This window comes from Staurois parvus, unplaced genomic scaffold, assembly GCF_062004578.1.
Source record: "Staurois parvus isolate SC_StPar_1 unplaced genomic scaffold, SC_StPar_1.0 ptg001122l, whole genome shotgun sequence".
Classification (NCBI taxonomy): domain Eukaryota; kingdom Metazoa; phylum Chordata; class Amphibia; order Anura; family Ranidae; genus Staurois; species Staurois parvus.
In genome coordinates, this window is record NW_028318918.1 from 666,189 (window position 1) to 693,725 (window position 27,537).

At 46.8% G+C, this 27,537-nt stretch overlaps 1 protein-coding gene across 1 annotated transcript; it reads right to left on the reverse strand.

Annotated features, from left to right (window-relative positions):
• Nucleotides 1–1,359: 1,359 nt before the first annotated feature.
• On the reverse strand, nucleotides 1,360–27,537 carry TMEM218 (transmembrane protein 218). Its single transcript, XM_089658993.1, has 6 exons — nucleotides 27,439–27,537; nucleotides 25,659–25,770; nucleotides 21,563–21,673; nucleotides 18,565–18,667; nucleotides 7,050–7,222; nucleotides 1,360–1,628 (listed from the first exon to the last, which is right to left on the reverse strand). The coding sequence occupies exons 3-5, from the start codon at nucleotides 21,670–21,672 to the stop codon at nucleotides 7,088–7,090; spliced, it is 348 nt and encodes a 115-aa protein (XP_089515119.1). The 5' UTR covers nucleotide 21,673; nucleotides 25,659–25,770; nucleotides 27,439–27,537; the 3' UTR covers nucleotides 1,360–1,628; nucleotides 7,050–7,087.

Consider the following 27,537-nt stretch of genomic DNA (forward strand, 5'->3'; position numbering starts at 1 on the left):
AGACCCTGCATTCACTATATCCGCTCTCCCCAGACCCTGCATTCACTATATCCGCTCTCCCCAGACCCTGCATTCACTATATCTGCTCTCCCCGGACCCCACATTCACTATATCCGGTCTCCCCGGACCCCGCATTCACTATATCCGCTCTCCCCGGACCCCGCATTCACTATATCTGCTCTCCCCGGACCCCGCATTCACTATATCCGCTCTCCCCGGACTCCGCATTCACTATATCCGCTCTCCCCAGACCCCGCATTCACTATATCCGCTCTCCCCAGACCCCGCATTCACTATATCCGCTCTCCCCAGACCCCGCATTCACTATATCCGCTCTCCCTGGACTCCGCATTCACTATATCCGCTCTCCCTGGACCCTGCATTCACTATATCCGCTCTCCCCAGACCTTGCATTCACTATATCCGCTCTCCCCGGACCCTGCATTCACTATATTCCGCTCTCCTCGGACCCTGCATTCACTATATCTGCTCTCCCCGGACCCTGCATTCACTATATCCGCTCTCCCCGGACCCCGCATTCACTATATCCGCTCTCCCCAGACCCTGCATTCACTATATTCCGCTCTCCCCGGACCCTGCATTCACTATATCTGCTCTTCCCGGACCCTGCATTCACTATATCTGGTCTCCCCGGACCCTGCATTCACAATATCCGCTCTTCCCGGACCCTGCATTCACTATATCTGCTCCCCCCGGACCCTGCATTCACAATATCCAGTCTCCCCACAGCCTGCGTTCACTATATCCGCTCTCCCCAGACCTTGCATTCACTATATCCGGTCTCCCCACACCCTGCATTCACTATATTTGGTCTCCCCGGACCCTGCATTCACTAGATCCGGTCTCCCCGGACCCTGCATTCACTAGATCCGGTCTCCCCGGACCCTGCATTCACTAGATCCGGTCTCCCCGGACCCTGCATTCACTAGATCCGGTCTCCCCGGACCCTGCATTCACTAGATCTGGTCTCCCCGGACCCCGCATTCACTAGATCTGGTCTCCCCGGACCCTGCATTCATTATATACGCTTCATTATCCTCTGATTGTCCTGAGGCTGCAGGACCCCTAACCCTCTGTCTGGACAATGCTGATTGGCCCTGTGCTGATCACATGCACTCTCCCAAAGAATGTGAGTTAGGGACCTTAGATTGTACGCTCCTTGAGGGTTAGGGACTGATGTGAATGTACAATATATATGTAAAGCGCTGTGTAAATTGATGGCTCTATATAAGTACCTGAAATAAATAATACTGGAAATGTCCTATAACTTAGGTCTCATCATGGGATACAAACGGGACCTTTAAGGTGCTAGAGTGACATATCCATACAGACAATAAATATCATAAAATATATTTTTATTAATCAAAAACTCTTAAAAAAAATCATAGAATATAAAAATATACATCCATTGAAGGTTAACAGACCATTTTGAAGTGCGTCCAACAAATCTTCTCCCTACACAAAGCCCGCTCCACCACAACTACACTCAATATATACCTACTATGATATTCCATAAACCTAGATTCCAGCAGTAGAAAGAGGGAAGCCTTCTCGACGCGTTTCATAGACTCACAATCTGGTTCCTCAGGAGACAGAAAGACGTTTACCTAGAAGTTCATAATAAAAAACAATGATTAGACATATATAGAGTTGGTGATATTTCCATACAGAAAACTGAAAATACAGACTATTCTCTTATTATTTTATTACAGATACATATATAGCACCGAAAATTTACGTAGCACTTTACACATACATTATATTGACAAAAGTATTGGCCCTGCCCTCCCAGTCATGGGATTCAGGTGTTCCAATCCCCTCCATGGACACAGGTGTATACAATCAAGCCCCTAGACATGCAGATTGCTTCTACAAACACTGGTGAAAGAATGGGTCGCTCTCAGGAGCTCAGTGACTCCAAGCGTGGTCCCGTGATAGGTGGTCATCTGTGCAATAAGTCCATCTGTGACATTTCCTGGCTACTAAATATTCCACGCTCAACTGTTAGTGGGATTATAACAAAGTGGAAGCCACTGGGAACAACAGCAACTCAGCCACCAAGTGGTAGGCCACGTCACATGACAGGGCGGGGTCAGCGCATGCTGAAGCACACAGTGCGCAGAAGTCGCCAACTGTCTGCAGAGTCAATAGCTAAAGACCTCCAAACTTGGTGTGGCCTCAGATGAGCCCAACAACAGTGTGTAGAGAGCTTCATGGAATGGGCTTCCATGGCTGAGCAGCTGCATCCAAGCCTTCCATCACCAAGTGCAATGCAAATCGTCGGATGCCGTGGTGTAAAGCACACCGCCACTGGACTCTAGTGACCAATCACACTTCTCTGTCTAGCGATCTGATGGACGTGTCTGGGTCTGGCAGTGGCCAGGAGAACGGTAATTGCCTGACTGCATTGTGCCAAGTGTAAAGTTTGGTGGAGGGGGGATTATGGTGTGGGGCTGTTTTTCAGGGGTTGGCCCCCTACTTCTAGTGAAGGAAACTCTTAAGGTGTCAGCATACCAAGACATTTTGGACAATTTCATGCTCCCAACTTTGTGGGAAGAGTTTGGGGATGGCCCCTTCCTGTTCCAACATGACTGAGCACCAGTGCACAAGCAAGGTCCATAAAGACGTGGAGGAGCCAGTTTGGGGTGGAGGAACTTGACTGTCCTGCACAGAGTCCTGACCTCAACCCCATAGAACACCTTTGGGATGAATTAGAACGGAGACTATGAGCCAGCAACTTTTTTACAAGACATGTGACTCAAAACCGCATTAAAAATGCAACGCGAGGATTCTAGAATCATAGTGGGAGGAGGAACAGAGTGGGCGGGGGGGTTGGAGTGCCCAGTAGGTGGCTGGAGAGCCCCTAAATAGACTAAGACTAGAAGCAGAGTGAGAGAAATCCTGGGTCCAGTACTGCAGGAGGAGACCCCTGAAAAGGATTATTAGGTGCCACCTAGAAGACATTGAGGTCCCAGCTGGAGTCTTAGCTGCAAGGCCTATTTTTAAAGCCTAGACCTGGAATCATTTTGGGTCTGGAGAAGCTCACTGGAAAGTGCCTGGAGGAAGTTGGGTGAGAAGTGTCCAGCTGTCCTTTGGTGGTGTGACTCTGTGTCTTCTTCACTGAAGAGTGCCCAGTGGATATCGAAGGAGGCAACTGCTCTTTAACAGGGGGAAAGGAAGCAAGCTCACCAGCAGCTTCTTGGGGGGGCCGCTACACTAGCAATTCCCACACCAAAGTCAGGTATGACAGGTATGCGGGAGGAAGATGCGTCTTCCAACTACATGGTTCACAGTGGCATTGGCTCCTCCACTACCAGGAGGTGGCAGCCAAGCTTGCATTCTTTGTCCACACCCTTGCAAGGTGGAATATGGGCAAGGAGGTTGGTGACATCATTGACCCAATATGGCCACATGAGGACAGCTTACTTTGGATTTGGTCCAAGTTTGGGTCATACATGACACGAGACAAATGGCAAAAGATATATGCTACGTTTGCAGTTGTGGTTAGGGATGGTAAAAACAGGAGTCTGAACTGTGTTTTACAGCCCCCACTTAAACTTCACAGGCAGCCAGATGGGGCTGCACATGAGCCTTGGCTTTGAGGCTTCCCAGCAAGACATATACCCCCTGCAGCATCTGGTGGGCATCACCACTCACTGAATGTGACCTATTCACCTAGTGAATGGCGCCATACCACAACTGCACATTGAGGGTTTAATACGGGTGGTGAGCAAGAGGTGTAATGCCTACCGGTTGCCTGTCAAATGCCCTCTGAAAAGCATCCACTACAGCAATGGCCTCCAAACTGCAGCCCTTTGCACTCCTTTATCCAGCCCTTCTTACTGATATGAGGCACTATTCCTCCCACTGACACCAATGATGGGGCACTATTCCTCCCACTGACACCAATGATGGGGCACTATTCCTCCCACTGACACCAATGATGGGACACTATTCCTCCCACTGATACCAATGATGGGGCACTATTCCTCCCACTGACACCAATGATGGGGCACTATTCCTCCCACTGACACCAATGATGGGGCACTATTCCTCCCACTGATACCAATGATGGGGCATTATTCTTCCCACTAACAATGATGGGGCACTATTCCTCCCACTAAAGCAATAATGGGGCACTATTCTTCCCACTGACACCAATGATGGGGCACTATTCCTCCCACTAAAGCAATAATGGGGCACTATTCTTCCCACTGACACCAATGATGGGGCACTATTCCTCTCACTGATACCAATGATGGGGCACTATTCCTCCCACTAAAGCAATAATGGGGCACTATTCTTCCCACTGACACCAATGATAGGGCACTATTCCTCCCACTGATACCAATGATGGGGCACTATTCCTCCCACTGATACCAATGATGGGGCACTATTCCTCCCACTGATACCAATGATGGGGCACTATTCCTCCCACTGATACCAATGATAGAGCACTATTCCTCCCACTGACACCAATGATGGGGCACTATTCCTCCCACTGACACCAATGATGGGGCACTATTCCTCCCACTGACACCAGTGATGGGGCACTATTCCTCCCACTGACACCAGTGATGGGGCACTATTCCTCCCACTGACACCAGTGATGGGGCACTATTCCTCCCACTGACACCAATGATGGGGCACTATTCCTCCCACTGACACCAATGATGGGGCACTATTCCTCCCACTGACACCAATGATGGGGCACTATTCCTCCCACTGATACCAATGATTGGGCACTAGTCCTGCCACTGACACCAATGATGGGGCACTAGTCCTGCCACTGACACCAATGATGGGGCACTAGTCCTGCCACGGACACCAATGATGGGGCACTAGTCCTGCCACTGACACCAATGATTGGGCACTAGTCCTGCCACTGACACCAATGATGGGGCACTATTCCTCCCACTAATACCAATGATGGGGCACTATTCCTTCCACTGATACCAATGATGGGGCACTATTCCTCCAACGGACACCAATGATTGGGCACTATTCATCCCATTGATACCAATGATGGGGCACAATTCCTGACACCAATGATGGGGCACTATTCCTCCCACTGATACCAATGATGGGGCACTATTCCTCCACTACTACCAATGATGGGGCACTATTCCTCCCACTGATACCAATGATGGGGCACTATTCCTCCACTACTACCAATGATGGGGCACTATTGCTTCCACTGACACCAATGATGGGGCACTATTCCTCCCAGATACCAATGATGGGGCACTATTCCTCCCACTGATACCAATGATGGGGCACTAGTCCTGCCACTGACACCAACGATGGGGCCCTATTCCTCCCACTGATTTTAATGATGGGACACTATTTCTCCTACTGAACACAAGAACGAGCCACACTGACCACCAAGCCTGAGCCAATATGTAGATTGACCCTGGGGCATTATCTATCCCATAGTCTGGCCCCCCACAGACTAAAGAACAATAAACTGGCCTTTTTGTTTAGAATGATTGGAGACCCCTGCCCTACAGACTGCCCTTCAGAGGACAACATTAAAAAAAAAAAAAAAGAGCCACTGACTGACAAGAAGGGTGCAGGCCAGGACTTCTACCTTCCCATGCTGCATTCTCGCTCCGGGTCTTGGCTTAGCAAATACGAATATCTTCAAAAGGAAATCAGCAATGGCGGCCCACCAGACAAGTAGCTTTTAAACATCCCCAACATTGCTGCCGGAGAGGGGGCAGCACAAGACAAACCTTTTCCCTGACTGCCAAGAAATATACCCAACAAAACGGACCATCAGAGCGCAAATCCATATAAAAACAAGTAATAAGAGTGAGCGCACAAAACAACTAAAGGTAGCTGCTAGCATAAAGGATGAATCCCTCAATCTTCAAATAGAACATAAAATATATATGCAGCGCTAAAAATGAAGTGACAAAGTGCATAATACGCAAAAATTTAAATCTGCGCAAAATTGGTGAACAACAAGTGTCAGCAAAGTGACAAGTTCAATAGTGAATGGATAAGCACAAATAAAGTGACAAATCGGTTGTGTATGTTATAAAACAACATCAATGTAAACAATACAGTAATCTCTGAAAACAAGAATTACTAAAAACATATAAACACATGAAGTCCAGTGAGTTGGTGAATGGATGAGAAAACACCTAGCGTCATGCCTGCGGCGGCTGAGCTGTAGCTGTTTGTGACGGGAGTCACTGTGGGTGGGGGGCCCATGGAACACAGCCCCCTTTGGAGAGGTGGGGAGACCCCTGTCTCAGCTCCCCATATCCCTATTATGTGTAAGTCATCCTGTGCCTGTTAGGGGTACAGGTGGAATGTTCTAATATTGGGGTGGGGGGGTGTTCATTGTTCACTGCCATGAGGCTACATCCCATTGTTCTATTGTGTGTCTTGCTTGGGAGCAAAACTAATATGGGATGTATGGGTTTGTGTATTGTCTACTGCCACAAGGTGTATCCCATTGTTCTATTGTGTGTCTTGCTTGGGAGTAAACTAGTATGGTATATGTGTTTGTACTGGCTTGGTGGGGGGGGGGGGTATTTCCGGCAGCCCTTCCCCCTGATGGGACAGGCTGCTGATGTGTTTCCTGTTCCTGGGTGTATTTCCCCGCCCTGTGTATATATCTTGTATCTATGTTAAAATAAAGCAGTCCACTTCCTGTTTTAAGACAAATCTGGTGCTGTTTCGTTTTGTATGGTCAGCGGTGGTGTCCGTGGATCTGTGTTCGGACAAGGAAGCGGGAGTCTAACGGAAATACCCTAGTGCAGTCAGGGTCCGGTTCTGTTACACTGCTTCCTACATCCAGCGAGGCAATGACTGGGCTCTCATTGGGGTTTGAGCTCAGCGCACCGGGCTGAAATCCATACTGTGACTTCATAGGTGCCGGGAAAGAGAGTCTTAGTGCGGAAAAAAAAAAAAGAATCTTTTGTGTTCCTATGGAAAACACATCTGTATGTACAAGAAATGATTTTGTATCACACAATATATATATTAATATAAATATAATAACATGAATAAAATACCTCGACATCACAGAACGCGTTGGCTGCTTTGGGGTACATCAGTGGCTCCGCAGGGGTTTGGCGTATACGGGTTCCAGAATATAGTATACCAGAGACAGGAAGACGCTGGCCAGGAAGATGACGCTCATGACGGACAGCAGGACATAGCGGCCGATGAAGAACGTGTCCACAATCTGTATCGGGCAGAGAACATATACATTGTACGATGGAGGTAATTCTGACAACCGCGCATTGGGGGCTGATGTACACAGGCATTTAAGGTCCCGGGCACACCGATCCGACTTTGAAATCGTGCGACTTCCAGTGAAATCGGTCGATTTCAAAGTCAGATGTCATTCCGACTTAAGGTGCAATTTGTCAGATATCTACGCAAGTCGCACCCGACGCAGCGCAGGCACTACTTTAGAAATTGGCGCGGCTCTGACCAAGTTGGAAGCGCACCGATGTGACGGCTTTAAGTGCGGACAATAGGGTGCGACTTGCCATGCGATTTGCAACTCGCATGGCATGGCAAATCGCATGGAAAGTCGCACTCGGTGTGACCGGGGTGGAAGGCTAGGTTCACATCTCCGCGTTCCTGCGGGACATGTTTTGTGCTGGCACGAGAGCCCATTCATTTAATTGGACTTCTGTGCCCCGGGACATGCAGGGAAGAAGTCCCTGCACTTCTTCGGAAAATGCAGCCCGCACGGGAACTGAGGTTCCCAGTACGATTGCGATTTCCAGTGCGGGCGGCGTGCCATTAGAATTAATGGCACTTGCCCGCGGGTCCGCATTCCTCTGTGCAGGTGGTGCGTCTGCACGGATTTTTGTGCGGATCCACAGTGGCACCACCCGCACAGATGTGAACCGGGGTAACTCACAAAGCAATTCAAAGCCCTGAGGAAGTCATGTGACCAACGTGACGCAACGCGTAGGCACGCTGTGACACACTTCCGGTTCGGACGCCATCTTTGTACACCCATGCAACTACACCCAGAACATGAGGTTTTTCCTATCAATGCTCTAACCAAGATATAGGAAAATGTGAGTGTATATTTTGGAAGATTTGTTGCTTTACTTCTTTACAATAAATGGTATTATGCTATGAGAGCTTTTACTTGTGTCCTATAACCCCTCGCCCTCCTGAGGATTTACCCCCCTTCCTGACCACGCCTCTTTTTGCTACTCGGCGCTGCACTAATTCAACTGATAATTGCGCGGTCATGCAATGCTGCACCCAAACTAAATTTACGTCCTTTTTTCACACAAATAGAGCTTTCTTTCGGCGGTATTTGATCATCTGTGCACTTTTTATTTTTCACGCTATAAACAAAAAAAGACCAAAAATTTTGAAGAAAAACTATATTTTTTACTTTCAGCTATAAAAAATATATAGTAAACTCAAAGTTAGTTATAAATTTAGGCCAAAATGTATTCTGCTACATGGTTTTGGTAAAAAAAATCCCAATAAGTGTATATTGATTGCTTTGTGTGAACGTTATAGCGTCTACAAACTATGGTATAGATACTGCAATTTACGCCATTTTTTTGCTATACAGTGCTGAGCTAGTTTAACGGACAATTGCGCGGTTATGCAATACGGTACATAAATGAAATTTACATCCTTTTTTTTCCCACAAATAGAGCTTTCTTTCGGTGGTCATTGATCGCCTGTGTGGTTTATATTTTTTTGTGCTATAAAAAAAGGCCGACAATTTTGAGGGAAAAAAAACAATATTTTGGACTTTTTGCTATAAAACATGTCCAGTAAAAAAAAATTTAAAAATCAAATTTAGTCATAAATTTCTGCCAAAATGCATTCTGCGACATGTCTTTGCTACAAAAAACCCAATACGTGTAAATTAATTTGTTTATGTGACAGTTATAGCGTTTACAAATGGCGGGAAAGATACTGGAATTTTTTATTTTTTTTTAATCTAATAATGGCGGCGATCAGCGACTTATGGCGGGACTGCGGCGGACATTCTGACACTGGGGGGGAACTGACTTGGGGTCACTGACATCCCCAGTGACACCAATACAGTGATCAGTGCAAAAAAAAAACCCACTGACACTGTACTAATGGCACTGGGGAGGAAGGGGTTAACTTTATTATTCAGTGAAAGGGTTAACTGTGTGAGGGGAGTGTTTTACTAGTGGGTGGGGTGTGTACTGCAGGGAACATCGCTGATCGGGACAGATAAACTCTTCTGTCCTGATCAGCCTGATATCAGTCCTGATATCTTGGTTAGAGCATTGATCAGCCTGTCAGGAGCTGTCAGGGAACTGACAGAAAGCACAGCTACTGCAGCTGTGCTCTCTGTCAGTGATTGCCGCTAATCACCGGGACATAGCCGGTAATGACCGGCTGTTACCCGGCGACTGACACCCGTGGCCGTGATCGGCGGGACAGGTAGGGCGGCGGCGCGCCTCGCACGCGCCCCCTACCTGTTTTAAAAACACTCTTGGTTTTGCCCAGCCGTGCCGCCCTGCCGCTGTATTTCTACAGTGGCTGGGCGGCATGTGGTTAATGAGATAACTGGCCACATCTCACGTATCTGCCGGGAGAGGAGGTTTGCCACCATTTAAGCCTGTCTGTGAGGGGGAGACCACCACGGGGAGAGTGACGCGATTCCAGAGGAGTCTCATACATGAAGGATCCAGAGTAGTGATCCTAAAAGTGTTTTGGCCCTGTGTGGGTCGAGGCAAGGAGGTGAGCGTGCATTTCAGTCATCTGTGGATACCCTCCTATCACCATACACACCTATCACCCACCTTCACGGGTGTTTGTTCCATTTGAATATATGGTGGTTTTACATTATTTTGGACATTTATTTATTTTACTTATTAAATTTTTTATACGCAATTTTAGTGACTTTATACTTTCATGTCATGTGATTTATTATATACACTTTACACATGCGGCTATGTGTGTGTTGTTTATTGACACTGCTTGATATTTCATTTGAATTGTTTCTTTTGGTTTTGTTGAGGATTACTTTCTGTGCATGCGAATACCTGCGTTAGTCATCATTTATTTCAACTGAAGCACATTTGATGTTTTAGTCCCATTTGGACTATTTGGATGGTTCACTATCACTTATAGATCCAATTAGGGTCAATTTGGGCACATTAGTCCCTTTTGTGGACTATTCTGGATATATTTTTTCACCACTCATAGAATTTATCAGGATTTATCTACACACGTTTTGCTGACAATTTTGCTATATTTCTCATTTATGTTATTCACCTTTTTGCTCTCGGGGAGATCACATTTCACATTTATATCTCACATTATAGGCAGCACCTGTGAGGTTTGGGTATATTAAAGCAAAAATTGGGTATATTGCTTATTTTGATTATTTATCATTTCTTTCTTATTTATGTGAAAATATGTTCTTATAATTCCCACTTATATTTGTGTGTTGCTCATATATATTTTGGTATTAGCGCCACATCATTTTTTTGGTAACTCAAAACTACCGGTAGTTGTTAAAGCAGTATTAAACCCAAAACCAAAAATATATTGCAGCTTACATCAGTGCTTGCAGTTCCAGTGCGTTCCGGTTGCTGAAAAAAAAAAGTAGAACAGTCTGCCTTTTTCATGCACAGAACTGTACTGGAATGCAGTAAAATGCATCAATAATGCACTGGATTGCACCAAAAATGCACTGGATTGCACCAGAACGCACCACAAAATGCACTGGATTGCACCAAAAATGCACTGGATTGCACCAGAACGCACCAAAAATGCACTGGATTGCACCAGAACGTACCAAAAATGCACTGGATTGCACCAGAACGCACCAAAAATGCACTGGAACGCACATGTCTCTATTTAAATTTAAGAAAAAGATGGGACAAAATGAACTGGAATGCATAAAAACGCACTGGAATGCGTCAAAAACGCATCAGAACGTGCCAAAAAACGTGCATGCAAAAACGCATCCGGAACGCATCTGGACTGCGTGTCTATAGTCAGTGGTGTAATTAGGTTTCATGCTGCCCTAGGCAACAAAAAAAATGGCTCCTCCCACGGAGAGACCCTGACAAACACCCCCCTTCCCCACGATAAGAGCCTGACATTGACCAACAACACCCCATCCCAGAACCCCCGCTCCACCCGAGAGAGCCTTCCACTACCACCGCCCCATACACTGGCAACCCCCCACCCTGGCGAGAGAGAAGACACTCACCTTCACGGCTCCGGACATCCCCGGGAACAAGAATCAGGCTCTGCATACACCATCAAGCAGCCCGCAGCCTCTCTCAGATCCCACCTGGTCCCCGTCCTGTGTGTGTCCCTTCTTCCATCCCTTCTTTTGGGGGAAGAAAAATGATGCCACCCCCCTGAAAAAATGCCGCCCTAGGCAAATGCCTTGTGGTAAATACACCCCTGTCTATAGTGTGAACTGACCCTAAAGCAAATCCTGATTGCTCTTCAGATAGCATTTGTCAGGCAGTGAAGAAACATTGTATTGCCTCTTCACGTCTGTTTTAACCCCCAAAATGTGGACCACCGCGGCACAATCGCGTGCATTGTACGTGGTTGCAGCATAGCTCCATTCATTTGAATGCGACTCATTCAGCGGGTAGTGCCCGCCAAACAGGACATAGGGGTATGATCCCTGCTGGGGTATGTGTATACCCCCGCCCGCTGCTTTTCCGGCTATAATGGGGCGTGGTTGAAGGGTGGTAAAAATGCAGCTCAACCCTTCCCAACAGCTAATATAAAAGAGCCCATTCCATTTACTAGCCTCTCCTCTGCTCCTGGCTTCACTTTATATATTTGGGGCTTTGTATTCTCTGTGTGATTCATACCTATTTGTAACACTTACCTAATAAACAGGCACAGGAGATAAAGCCGCTATATAAATTAACGATGAATAATAACGAGAGCCATGATAAAGGTGCCAAAAAATCATTTTCTGAGTGTTGAACATCAGAGTGATGTAAGGAATTGTTACAGAACCCCCCCGGGGCCATTCTCCAATGATTACCTTTCCCATGGAACCTGTCAGGGTAGAAGTATAGAAGCTGCTATGGATAATTGGTGTTTAAAGAGGAACTCCAGTCCCATCACTGCTGGTTCTGACCCTCTGACTGGCTCCTCCATCTTTGGTGGAGTTGTGCCGCAGCTCTCTGCTCATCCTCTGCGACCTGCGGTAGATCCGCGTATGTACGGGTGTGTGACTGTGGTGCTATTAGGGAGGTGCAGGAAATGATGTTCGGTCTGCACACGCCGGTTCTTTAGTTTGGTCGTTGACTGAACACAAAGTTCTGTCTCTGCTGGGTACTGAAGGACAGGCAGAGCCCTTCATCACATTTGCTCATGCATGGATTCGGCAAAATACAATTCTCAGCTAGGCAAGAAAGGCAGAAGTTCCAAAGACTATGGACATGATAGAAGAGATGGTCAGAGACTGCAGACATGATACAAGAGATGGTCAGAGACTGCAGACATGATACAAGAGATGGTCAGAGACTGCAGACATGATACAAGAGATGGTCAGAGACTGCAGACATGATACAAGAGATGGTCAGAGACTGCAGACATGATACAAGAGATGATCAGAGACTGCAGACATCATACAAGAGATGATCAGAGACTGCAGACATGATACAGGAGATGGTCAGAGACTGTAGACATGATACAAGAAGTGGTCAGAGACTGTAGACATGATACAAGAGGTGGTCAGAGACTGTAGACATGATACAAGAGGTGGTCAGAGACTGTAGACATGATACAAGAGGTGGTCAGAGACTGCAGACATGATACAAGAGGTGGTCAGAGACTGCAGACATGATACAAGAGGTGGTCAGAGACTGCAGACATGATACAAGAGATGGTCAGAGACTGCAGACATGATACAAGAGGTGGTCAGAGACTGCAGACATGATACAAGAGGTGGTCAGAGACTGCAGACATGATACAAGAGATGGTCAGAGACTGCAGACATGATACAAGAGGTGGTCAGAGACTGCAGACATGATACAAGAGGTGGTCAGAGACTGCAGACATGATACAAGAGATGGTCAGAGATTGTAGACATGATACAAGAGATGGTCAGAGACTGTAGACATGATACAAGAGATGGTCAGAGACTGCGGACATGATACAAGAGATGGTCAGAGACTATAGACATAATACACAAGATGGTCAGAGACTGTGGACATAATACAGGAGATGATCAGAGACTGTGGACATAATACAAGAGATGTTAGAGACTGTGGACATGATATAAGAGATGGTCAGAGACTGTGGAAATACTACTGGAGATGGTCAGAGACTGCAGACATGATACAAGAGATGGTCTGAGACTGTAGACATAATATAGGAGATGGTCAGAGACTGTAGACATGATACAAGAGATGGTCTGAGACTGTGGACATAATATAGGAGATGGTCAGAGACTGTAGACATGATACAGGAGATGGTCAAAGACTGTAGACATGGTACAGGAAATGGTTAGAGACTCTGGACATAATATAGAAGATGGTCAGAGAAAGTAGACATGATACAGGAGATGGTCAGAGAATGTAGACATGATACAGAAGATGGTCAGAGAATGTAGACATGATACAGGAGATGGTCAGAGAATGTAGACATGATACAGAAGATGGTCAGAGAATGTAGACATGATACAGAAGATGGTCAGAGAATGTAGACATGATACAGGAGATGGTCAGAGAATGTAAACATGATACATGAGATGGTCAGAGACTATAGACATAATACACAAGATGGTCAGATACTGTGGACATGATATAAGAGATTGTGGAAATACTACAGTTGAAGGTCAAAGATTGCAGACATGATACAAGGGATGGTCAGAGACTGTGAAAATACTACTGGAGATGGTCAGAGACTGCAGACATGATACAAGAGATGGTCTGAGACTGTGGACATAATATAGGAGATGGTCAGAGACTGTAGACATGATACAGGAGATGGTTAGAGACTGAGGAAATACTACTGGAGATGGTCATAGACTGCAGACATAATATAAGAGATCGTCAGAGACTGCAGACAAGATACAAGAGATAGTTAGAGACTGTGAACATGCTGTAGGAACTGGAGATCGAGAACATGCTTCAGGAGACAGTCATAGACTGGAGACACATCACAGGAGACTTCTAGAAATCACTGCTATAACAGAACACTGGGGGAAATAGGTTAGTGCCTGCAGGGGCCCCAAGGGACACACAAAAAGTACCAAAGGGCCACATGCCACAGGTTGAGCACTAGGGAAGTATAGCGAGTGTATCTACACACCACACCCTAGACCACTGTGGTAGGGATGGACTCAGAAGTGACAGTTGGCCCCCCATACACACCGAACTACAACTTCTAATCCCGCTATGATCGGGGAAAACACTGGAAAATTCGCCTTCAGGCTCATAATGATGACAAATACATTTTTTGAACAGCAGCCAAATAAAAGTTCCTTTTTTTTTTCAGCTGGTGGACATGAAACAGAGTGTGAGAACATAAAAGGGGACGGTCAGACCAATCCTCCGCCACGGCCGGGCCCCAGGGAGCTGCCAAACATGCTGCTACAACAAGAAAGGTCAGGAGGATGCGCCCGCATGAAAGGCTGACCTTGGCTTCCTCGCTGAACGAGTCTCCCGTGGACGGCGTGTTTGTCCGCACATGACGCTTCGCTTTTCTAATTAGCCAATTAGTGGGCCTTCGGCGGGTAAAGCTGGAGTCATGTATTATGGATGGACTATTGAGCTGTGCTGCATGGAGGATGGAAAGGGAGATGCAGACACAAATCTCATAATTAGCTCTCAGAGAAGAACGATAAATCACATGGAGTATGTCTATATCACTACTACCCCTCGTACAATGGCCTGCTGTCTAGTATACCAAGGGATGGGGGGGGGGGTATCATAGTAATTTAAGGCTGTGTGGCTCCCCATGAGCAGTGTGGACTAGAGAGAGTCGCCAGGAATAAAGCACCCCGCAGAATCACAGAACATAATACAAGACATGGTCAGAGACTGTGGACATGATACAAGAGATGGTCAGAGACTGTGGACATGATACAAGAGATGGTCAGAGACTGTGGACATGATACAAGAGATGGTCAGAGACTGTGGACATGATACAAGAGGTGGTCAGAGACTGTAGACATGATACAAGAGATGGTCAGAGACTGTGGACATGATACAAGAGATGGTCAGAGACTGTGGACATGATACAAGAGGTGGTCAGAGACTGCAGACATGATACAAGAGATGGTCAGAGACTGCGGACATGATACAAGAGTTGGTCAGAGACTGTGGACATGATACAAGAGATAGTCAGAGACTGCGGACATGATACAAGAGATGGTCAGAGACTGTAGACATGATACAAGAGATGGTCAGAGACTGTGGACATAATACTCCCTATATGCCCTATAAAGCTGGCTGTGCACTGCTTGAAATTCAGCTGGTTCCTGCTGGCCAGTCGAATTTGTGTGTGGGTTCACCTGCTCAACAGAAGTTGAACGAGGGACAAAAATTTCCATCAATCAGCAGCTATAGCCAATACAACCTTTCTATTGTCACTATTGTCATCACTGGGTCTCTGTACTTCTCTAGGCAGTGCAGGCAGATCCTGGCTGGTGGGTGGCCAGCAGGGGGCTGTACATAGCTTCTTGAAAACATCACAGCACCCTGCCTTCATACTCCTCCGAAGAGCCCTCAACTCTGATGCAAGCAGTGGGCAGGCTCTTGGGAGGAGTTATGCAAATATCAGAATGTCTGGATAGGTGAGTGACTGGGTGCTCCTAGATGATGTATTTGCATGCAGACCACACTAGGTAATACCCACATGTAATGAATGCAGAGACTCTACAAGTGAAAGAATTAAAATCCGATTAATGAAAGGGGCGGGCCAGAGTCTGCTGGGGAGGAAAAAGCAAGATGATGCTGGATGTCCTCCAGCCAGGAAATGAGGTGGACCCCTCACTGGCTTGCTGCAGCTACTAATGCATATTGTGAAAAGCTCGCAGTGTGCAGTGAAATCAGAGGAAGCCATACACCTGTGTAAGACTGGCATTCAGCTTTCACTGCATATCTATTTTGCATGATTATTAGAGGACAGAAGTAGAATAGCTGCCTAGGCTTTAGGTCACATGGGATAAAGGGCGGCACTTTGTGTGATTTGGGAAGCTTGATGCACCCTGATAATTTATTTATTAAAAATCAAGTGATCCAAAATACAGCTGAAAGCTAATGGATCACGGCTCACAAAGTCTTACTCATAGCTATCAGTACGGCTCTGTAAGCTGAAACGCGTAAGTTCATATCTATGTGTACGGCTCTGTAAGCCGAAACGCGTAAGTTGATATCTACGAGTAAGGCTCTGTAAGCCGAAACGCGCAAGTTCATATCTACGAGTAAGGCTCTGTAAGCCGAAACGCGCAAGTTCATATCTACGAGTAAGGCTCTGTAAGCCGAAACGCGTAAGTTCATATCTATGAGTAAGGTTTGGTAAGCCGAAACGCGCAAGCTCATATCTACGAGTAAGGCTCTGTAAGCCGAAACGCGTAAGTTCATATCTACGAGTAAGGCTCTGTAAGCCGAAACGCGCAAGTTCAGATCTACGAGTAAGGCTCTGTAAGCCGAAACGCGTAAGTTCATATCTACGAGTAAGGCTCTGTAAGCCGAAACGCGTAAGTTCATATCTACGAGTAAGGCTCTGTAAGCAACATTAACACAGAGAGAGAGAAAGACTGATGTTGTTCCTCCCTTTCTATGACCCCAGAAACCGGAAGCAATGAGGATTTCTTCACTTCCAGTTTCGGTTCTTCGTTTACCTGGCAATTAAACGGCCAAGGAATCAGCCAGTCAGACTGTTCTGTGTCTGTGGCTGCATTGGAGGCCAGAGGAGAGGTCTGAGGTCTAAAAGAGTCCAGATCTCACCATAAAGAGGACCTGTCACCAGGGCGGTGCTTGACTAACTTGCACCTTGGGGAAGACCAGCTACATGCAACCCCCACCCTCCCATAAAAAAAAAAAAAAAAAAAAAAATTAAAAAAACTTCACCTGTAGTTCTACTTCACCCCCCCCCCCCCCAGCACGCATTCTCTTTTCCCTCAAAATTTCCACCCTAGCACAAATCCTCTCCCCCAAATCCCCCCTCCTAGCACAACCCCCTCTAAATACCCTTCCCAGCACAAATCCTCCTTCCCCACCCAAATCCCTCCTGCTAGCAGAACCCCTCACAATCTCCCACCCTAGCACAATTATCCCCCTCCCCCCCCCAATTCTCCATCCCAATCGCCCTCTCCTAGCACCAATTCCCCCCAAATCCCCCACCCTAGCACAACTGCCCAATCCCCTCTCCTAGCACAAATTCCCCCCCTCCTAGTACTAATTACCCCCCAATCCCCCCTTTCTAACACATTTCCCCCAATCCCCTCTCCTAGCACAAATTGCACCCCCAGCTCCCCTCCTAACAGAAATCCCCCCATCCTCTCTCCTAGCACAAATTCCCCCAATCCCCTCCTAACACAACCCCCCCTCCAATCCCCCCTCCTAGCACAAATCCCCCCCTCCCCAATCCCCCCACCTAGGACACATTTCATAAAATCCCTCCTCTAGCTAAAACCCCTCCAAATTACCCTTCCCAGCATAAAATCCTCCCACCTTACCCAAATCCCCCACCCTTTAGCTCAAATCCCCCCCAACCTCTCTCCTACTCCTAGCACATATCCCCCCATTCCTTCTCCTACCACAAATCCACCCACCCCCCCATCATCACTATTACCCTTCCCAGCACAAATAGCCCCCACCCCCCTCCTGCGCAAACCTCTCATCTCAGTACAAATGATTGTTACCCCTCCTTTCATTGTGTACAGCCCCCCCTGGCCTGTAAGTCCCCCCTGAACCTAAAGCCGATAAATCAGGTAGAGGTGTCGGCTGTGCTTTCACTCCTGCCAGCAAAGCGATCCTCCATACTGCAGATGACACAGGATCACTCTTGGACCGGGCTGTGCACAGTTGGATTACCTACCTATCTCCTCCAATAGCTGCTCATCTCTCAGCAGCAGGGAGCCAGGAAATGAATCAAATGCTGAACATGCCGATGTCAGAGCGATCCTGTGTCATCTGCTTTATGGAGGATCAATCCACTGACAGGAGAGGAGAGCACAGCCTGCACCTCCCACCGCTCTCCTGTCATTTCTCCTTTGCAGGCTGCTCTCCCCTTGTTCCAGCCGTGAGTACGGGGGTGGGGGAAGGCACTCAGTGACCAGGCACAGCGTCAATGGAAAGACCAGCCTGAGAAGGGGGGCACAACCATGACTGAAGTCGGGGGGAGGGCGATGTAGCCCACCCCAGCACCCCCCTAGATTCAATTGGATCTAGGCCGCAACTAAGCTAATTTGTCTGGTGACTTTGTCTGCGAAGAGTCAGCTCCTCGGACAAGCTGGTTTGGGTTTCAGGTAAAGGTGTAGACATTTCCTTTTGTTACTAGCAATAACCAATTGGCAGTATGACAATATTCTCGATGTGCACACACCACCCAACCGAATACCTGAAACTCCTTCTGCGCAGTGGAAGTCTCACTCGCTCGCGGGAAGAAGATCAGAACCAGAGTGACGATCAGCGCCAGGATGAAGAATACAATACTCAGCAATCTGTAAGAGCAAAAAGGTACAGAACTCCTCACATCAGTGGGATGTAGAAAGATGGAACCACATTGACCACCATTGTACCATCTGAGAGGTGCTGGAGGTCTACCATCTGAGAGGTGCTGGAGGTCTACCATCTGAGAGGTCCTGGAGGTCTACCATCTGAGAGGTGCTGGAGGTCTACCATCTGAGAGGTGCTGGAGGTCTACCATCTGAGAGGTGCTGTAGGTTTACCATCTGAGAGGTGCTGGAGGTCTACCATCTGAGAGGTCCTAGAGGTCTACCATCTGAGAGGTCCTAGAGGTCTACCATCTGAGAGGTCCTAGAGGTCTACCATCTGAGAGGTCCTGGAGGTCTACCATCTGAGAGGTCCTGGAGGTCTACCATCTGAGAGGTCCTGGAGGTCTACCATCTGAGAGGTCCTGGAGGTCTACCATCTGAGAGGTCCTGGAGGTCTACCATCTGAGAGGTCCTGGAGGTCTACCATCTGAGAGGTCCTGGAGGTCTACCATCTGAGAGGTCCTGGAGGTCTACCATCTGAGAGGTCCTGGAGGTCTACCATCTGAGAGGTCCTGGAGGTCTACCATCTGAGAGGTCCTGGAGGTCTACCATCTGAGAGGTCCTGGAGGTCTACCATCTGAGAGGTTCTGGAGGTCTACCATCTGAGAGGTCCTGGAGGTCTACCATCTGAGAGGTCCTGGAGGTCTACAAGTGAAGTCTCTCTGGTGTCCAATCTGCAGTCTTTTGGTATTTAGTGTTCTGGTCTCGGGGCTCTGTCAGCCTGTAGTCATTGTTTTCCCTCTCTAGGTACTTGGTCAGGGCCAGGAACATCTTCACTAGGACATCTTCTGCCAGGTAAGCGGTTGGGTTTCGTTCTTTTACACTTTCTGTATCATTCATTCCTTTTACACTTTATTCTCTGTATTATTTTTTCTCAGAACTTTTATATATAGATGTTGCCAAAAGGAATGTCAAAATGTCTGCATTCTCTGACCATCTCCTCCGGCACCTCCTCAGTCTTTGACCATCCTCTCTAGTTGTCTGCGTTCTCTGACCATCTTACTATAGCACATCAGCAGTCTCTGACCATCTGCTCCAGCACATCTGCAATTGCCAGTCAGCTACTCTAGCACATTCGCAGTCTCTATTCTATTCTATGTGTGCAGTCTCTGAATATCTACTCCAGCACATCTGCAGTCTCAAACCTTCTACCCTAGTATGTCTGTAGTATCTGACCACCTACTCTTGCACCTCTGCAGTCTCTGACCATCTCATCTAGCATTTCTCTGGTCATTGACCATCTACACATCCACAGTCTTTGATCATCTACTCTACTATGTCTGCAGTCCTGGACCATCTACTCTAGCTTGTCTGGGGTCTCTAACTATCATCCCTAGTATGTCTGCAGTCTCTGACTATGTACTCTAGCACTTCGACAGCCTCTGGCCATCTAATTTAGCATATTTGTAGGCTCTGGCCATCTACTCAAGCATGTATACAGTCTCTGACCATCTACTATAGCACATCTACAGTCTCTGACCATTTACTATAGCACGTCTACAGTCTCTGACCATCTACTATAGCACGTCTACAGTCTCTGACCATCTACTATAGCACGTCTACAGTCTCTGACCATCTACTATAGCACGTCTACAGTCTCTGACCATCTACTATAGCACGTCTACAGTCTCTGACCATCTACTATAGCACATCTACAGTCTCTGACCATCTACTATAGCACATCTACAGTCTCTGACCATCTACTATAGCACGTCTACAGTCTCTGACCATCTACTATAGCTTGTCTACAGTCTCTGACCATCTACTTTAGTACGTCTACAGTCTCTGACCATCTACTTTAGTACATCTACAGTCTCTGACCATCTACTCTAGCATGTCTGGGGTCTCTAACTATCGTCTCTAGCACATCCACAGTCTTTGATCATTTACTCTAGCAAATATGCAGTCTCTGATCATCTAATCTAGCATTTCTGTGGCCTCTGACCATCTACACTAGCACCGTCACAGTCTCTGACCATCTGCTCTAATATGTCTGCAGTCTCTAACCTTATACTCTAGTATGTCCGCAATCTCTGATCATCTAATTTAGTGTTTCTGTGGTCTCTAAATCTCTACACATCCCCGGTCTCTGACCACCTACTCTAGTATGTCTGCAGTCTCTGACCATCTACTCTAGCTAGTCTGGGGTCTCTAACTATCATCCCTAGTACACTAGCATGTCTGCAGTTTCTGACCATCTACTTTAGTGCGTCTACAGTCTCTGACCATCTACTTTAGTGCGTCTACAGTCTCTGACCATCTACTTTAGTGCGTCTACAGTCTCTGACCATCTACTTTAGTACGTCTACAGTCTCTGACCATCTACTTTAGTACGTCTACAGTCTCTGACCATCTACTTTAGTACGTCTACAGTCTCTGACCATCTACTTTAGTACGTCTACAGTCTCTGACCATCTACTTTAGTACGTCTACAGTCTCTGACCATCTACTTTAGTACATCTACAGTCCCTTACCATCTACTATAGCATGTCTACAGTCTCTGACCATCTACTCTAGCACCTCCACAGTCTCTGACCATCTACTCTAGCATATCTATGGTCTCTGACCATAGACTTTAGTACGTCTACAGTCTCTGACCATCCTCTCTAGCATGTCTGGGTTCTCTAAATATCGTCTCTAGCACCTCCACAGTCTCTGACCATCTACTCTAGCACATCCACAGTCTCTGGTCATCTTCTCTTAGGAAGATTTGTGATGGCAGAAGCACACTGATGGCCACTGATGCTAAAGGCTGATTGCAGAACAGCACTGCACACTGCCTTAGGTCTATCAATATGTTCTAAAGGGTTCAATAAACCAGAACCCAAGGCATGCTCTTACCGGGCCGCCCCAGATGTGCGGGACAACAAAACACACAGCAGCAAGGTGACAACCCAGATGGCGGAGATCACAAACACTCCTGTGCCCACACCGAGAACCGTGGTCGCCATTCTGCAGAAGGAAAGGAATATGAAAGAAATGAAAACCTATTTTATGGTAGTGTAGGGTGTCAGTGATACAAATTTCAGGGCTAGCAGACACACGGCATACTGCTGGATAAGTTTGTGTTTCAAAGTCAAAATCTGAGCATCTCTGATCTTCTCAGCACCATGTGTGAAGATACAGCGCCCTATTCAGTGGCGCTCTGCACCACACCATCACTAGATGGCACACCGAATGAGAATGAAAAAGTACGGAAATTAATGTGCCCATATCATTCTCTGTACACGGTGTGATCTGACCCCTTCACCAATGCCCTGTCATCACACCTCCATCAATAGCATCTACAATATCCCCCCCCCCCCCCCCCCGCACACCCGCAGTACAGCCTGGGACCTGCCAAGTAGACGGTGAGAAGACATAGCAGATGGAAGTGACAGATCAGACACAATGTAACAAATGTAACAGGAAAAAGAAAGAAGAAAAAAAGGCCAAAGAATGCTGTTAGTGTATACAGAACCGAATATCTATATACCCCTCTGGTCAATATTGGTTGTGCTCATAATATCAGCATCAGAATATCATCTCTAGCAAATCTAAGAACCCAATGGCTTCGTAATACTCCCTATGGATGATCTATGAACCCAATGGCTTCGTAATACTCCCTATGGATGATCCATGAACCCAGTGGCTTCGTAATACTCCCTATGGATGATCTATGAACCCAGTGGTTTCGTAATACTCCCTATGGATGATCTATGAACCCAGTGGCTTCAAAACACTCCCATGAATGATCTATGAACCCAGTGGCTTCAAAACACTCCCATGAATGATCTATGAACCCAGTGGCTTCAAAACACTCCCATGAATGATCTATGAACCCAGTGGCTTTGTAATACTCCCTGTGGATGATCCATGAACCCAGTGGTTTCGTAATACTCCCTATGGATGATCTATGAACCCAGTGGCTTCATAATACTCCCTGTAGATGATCCATGAACCCAGTGGCTTCGTAATACTCCCTGTGGATGATCTATGAATCCAGCGGCTTCGCAATACTCTCTGTGAATGATCCATGAACCCAGTGGTTTCGTAATACTCCCTGTGGATGATCTATGAATCCAGCGGCTTCGCAATACTCTCTGTGGATGATCCATGAACCCAGTGGTTTCGTAATACTCCCTGTGGATGATCCATGAACCCAGTGGTTTCGTAATACTCCCTGTGGATGATCCATGAACCCAGTGGTTTCGTAATACTCCTTGTAGACGATCTATGAACCCAGTGGCTTTGTAATACTCCTTGTGGATGATCCATGAACCCAGTGGCTTCGTAATACTCCCTGTGGATGATCCATGAACCCAGTGGCTTCATAATACTCCCTGTGGATGAACTAAGAACCCAGTGGCTTCGTAATACTCACTGTGGATGATCTATGAACCCAGTGGTTTCGTAATACTCCCTGTAGATGATCCATGAACCCAGTGAGTTCGTAATACTCCCTATGGATGATCTATGAACCCAGTGGCTATGTAATACTCCCTGTGGATGATCCATGAACCCAGTGGCTTTGTAATACTCCCTGTGGATGATCCATGAACCCAGTGGCTTCGTAATACTCCCTGTGGATGATCTATGAACCCAGTGGCTTCGTAATACTCCCTGTGGATGATCTAAGAACCCAGTGGCTTCGTAATATTCCCTGTGGATGATCTATGAACCCAGTGGTTTTGTAATACTCCCTATGGATGATCCATGAACCCAGTGGTTTTGTAATATTCCCTGTAGATGATCTATGAACCCAGTGGCTTTGTAATGCTCCCTGTGGATGATGTATGAACCCAGTGGCTTTGTAATACTCCCTGTGGATGATTTATGAACCCAGTGGCTTCGTAATGCTCCCTGTGGATGATCTATGAACCCAGTGGCTTCGTAATACTCCCTGTGGATGATCTATGAACCCAGAGGCTTCGTAATACTCCCTGTAGATGATCTATGAACCCAGTGGCTTCGTAATGCTCCCTGTGGATGATCTATGAACCCAGTGGCTTTGTAATACTCCCTGTGGATGATTTATGAACCCAGTGGCTTCGTAATACTCCCTGTGGATGATCTATGAACCCAGTGGCTTCGTAATACTCCCTGAAGATGGTCTATGAACCCAGTGGCTTCGTAATACTCTCATGAATGATCTATGAACCCAGTGGTTTCATAAATACTCCCTATGGATGATCTATGAACCCAGTGGCTTTGTAATACTCCCTGTGGATGATCTATGAACCCAGTGGTTTCAGAATACTCCCTGTAGATGATCCATGAACCAAGTGGCTTTGTAATACTCCCTGTAGATGATCCATGAACCCAGTGGCTTCGTAATACTCCATGTGGATGATCTATGAACCCAGTGGCTTTGTAATACATGTATTAAATATTAATAAATAATGCCCCCCCTACAGTCAATCTGTGGGCCCAGAACTTTCATAATACTCTTTTTGGATGATATATGAACGCAGAGACTCCATAGTACCTGTAATTAATATTACTCCTCAGCTCAATATATGAGCCCTGCACTTTTGTAATAGTCCCTACGGTCGATCTATGAGCCCAGCACCTTCAAAATACCCCCCCCCCCCCAGCTATCTATGAACCCAGAACCCTCATAATATCTCCAGGCATATTTATGAGTTCAACACCTTCATAATACCCCCTATGGCCAATCTATGAACTAATTACCTTTAGAAACACTCCCACTGGCAAACCTATGAGCCCAAAACCTTCATAATGCCCTCTATGGTTAGTCTATGAGTCTAGGGACTTCGTCATACCCCCATAGCTGATCTATGAGCCCAGCGCTTGTAATGCCCCCTCTAGCCACTCTATGAGTCCAGGCCCTTTATAATATCCCCATTGCTAATTTATGAGCACAGCGCCCTTATTATACCCTCTATGGTGGATTTATGAACTAGGTGCATTTATAAATACTCCCTACGGCAAATCTATTAGCAAACTCCCTCATAATCAGGGCAGGATTTCCCAATAGGCACTGTAGGCATGTGCCTACAGCTGCCCTTCCTAAAGGGGTGCCCGTCTATAGGATTTTTTTTTTTTTTTTTAACAGCTGTCTCAAGGGGTCCTGGAAATGAAGGTCTGTCACAGACAGCTGAGCTGCTTGCAGTGAACTTAGTGCAGATGGCACCAAAACAGATGCTGCCAGACGGGACAGGTAACAGACATAACTTTTGGCACACAGATCCCCCCCACTACCTCCTCCGGCTCCTGGTCTCCAGAAGCTGATCAAGTGGCTCTATTGGCGAATCGAGTCTTGCAGTGATTGAGCACGACTCGGGGGAGGGTGTGGTCACCTTGGAGGTGATCGTGGCGGCCCGCCGTCTGTTGCAGGTGTGACAGGCTCACAGTGCAATGTGACCTCTGCAGACCCTGATGTAAAGGGGAACTCTGAAGTAAGAGGGAACACTGCTGATCCTGATGTAAAGGGGAACGCTGCTGACTGTGATATAAGGGCGGGGGCTTTGGTGACCAAAGACCACCTTACATCAGTTTTCCCCTTTACATCATAGTCCGCAGTGTCCCCCTTACATCAGAGTTCGCAGAGGTACCCCTTGCACTGTAAGGGGAAACCCTGCTGATTCTGATTTAAAGGAGAACGCTGAGGACTCTGATGTAAGGGGAACTCTGGGGACTCTTGTTTAAGTGGGGCTCTGGTGACCAGAGACCCTCTTACATCAGAATTCCCCTTTACATCACAGTCTGCAGTGTTCCCCTTTACATCAAAGTACTCAGCATTCCCCTATACACATATAAAAGTATTTACAATATCTCCCAGAAGTGAGTCTCCCCCTCACATCTTTGTAAATATTTGATTCTCTCTTTTCATTTGACAACACTGCAGAAATGACACTTTGCTACAATGTGACGTAGTCAGTGTACAGCTTAAACATTGGGGGGGAAATATTTCATATAATCACACATAACATACCTTTGTGCGATGATGGGAACTTCAATCCTGATTCCTGAGATGCCACAGGTATGCGGGGCGGGGGGGGGGGATGGCAGCTTCAGTCTGAGGCTTCTCACAGTTGCATAGATGTCTTTATAGAAGGATGGAAACACAGAACGTAAAATATAAAAACAACAAACGCTATCATTAGAAATCACAGGGCATGTTCCTGTCAGTATAGTAGTGTACCCCTTGTTGTCGATTTTGGTGGGTGAATGCGACCCATTCAAGTGAACGCGGTACGGTGGTGCGGGCGTTTAGAGGTTAAAACAGGAAAATTAGCTGCCAAGCTGAAAAACGATCTTCAGATTGCTCTTCAGAGGACTAGCACAGGTGTGAATGAACCCTGAGCCCTTACTGGCATTTCTCTGAGTCACAATTCCCCCTTTCGCAGGACTTGTGCATGCCTGGTGTAGTCCAGGCAGGTGCGGACTGTCAACTCATGGGGCCCCCGGGGCAATAGGGGATCAAAAAAGAGGTACCCCTTGCACTGTAAGGGGAAACCCTGCTGATTCTGATTTAAAGGAGAACTCTGAGGATCATGATGTAAGGGGAACATAGGGGATCATGGGGCCCCTGTGTCCTTGCCCAAACTCAAAAAAGCCTATGAAAAAGGTACCAGGGGCATCTCATGGGGCCCCCTACTGACCCCGGGCCCTCGGGCAGTGCCCGAGTTTCCAAATGGTCAGTCCGCCCCTGGGGGCAGGAATGTGTGCAAAATCGCAGTGTTTTCCCACATTGTACGAAAATGCGCTGCCGTCGGCAGATGCCCATAGTGGCCATTAATTCTTAAAATGATGCCGTACCAAACCACATGGTATTGTGGCATCGTGTGTTTTGGCGGCCGTGAATGCACATGCATTTGCCAGATGTGTGGGGGGTGCCAATAATTCCTAATAGCACCCCCATGCATCTGCGTACGTTCATGCCTTCTAAATGTATAGAACTTCGACATGATTTTTGCGTGCGTCACGTGTGTAGGGCAGCCGATTGAAATATATAGGCTGCCCTAAATGCGCAGGAATGCACAAAAAAAAAAACGCACACTCAGATGCACCTTATGGTGTGAATGAACCCTCAAGGCGACCGAATACACCCACAAACATGTAGTCACTGGTCATACCGCTGCGATTTAAAAATTGCCCGATTTGTGAGCAATTTTAGCGCAATTTCTGAAGACTTTATTGCGACTTGTAAATATTTTTAATGATCTCTTGCGATTTTCAGTGCGATTTCTATTATATTCTAATATGTGAAATCGCAATAAACTACAGAAAAAAAGAAATGCAAGAACTACTTTAGAAATCGCGGTGCAGCAAATCGCACAGGTGAAGACACTGACATTTACATTCATTAGGTGCAATATCAATTCACAAATCGCACCAGTATGACCGGGCACTGAATACAGTGAAATTCCCACCGTCGGTCACATGACATCACCGTCGCGCAGACAAAAAAACGTAAACATATACGGGTGGGAGTAAACCTCCGTAACACGTTGCCCCTAGCAACCACTACTCAAAAACGCACATCGAGGGGAATTTACTACGACTGGAGCAGCCAGGAGGTGCAGCAGCTGTGCACGGCAACCAATCAGCTTCCATCTTTCATTTTTAAAGCTTAACCGATCAAGCTAAAGCTAGAAGCTGATTGGTTGCCGTGCACAGCTGCTCCAGTTTTGATAAATTGCTGATTATAAATGACCATTCACACAAAAAGCCAAATAAACAATGCAAAGCAAAAACCACAGATCACTTACTGAGAGAAGGCTGAAATCAAGGGACCCAATGGAAGGGTGCAGGGAAGCAGAATGGAGACAATCCTGTCTTTCCACTTCCAGGTCAGAGGGCGTCATGAA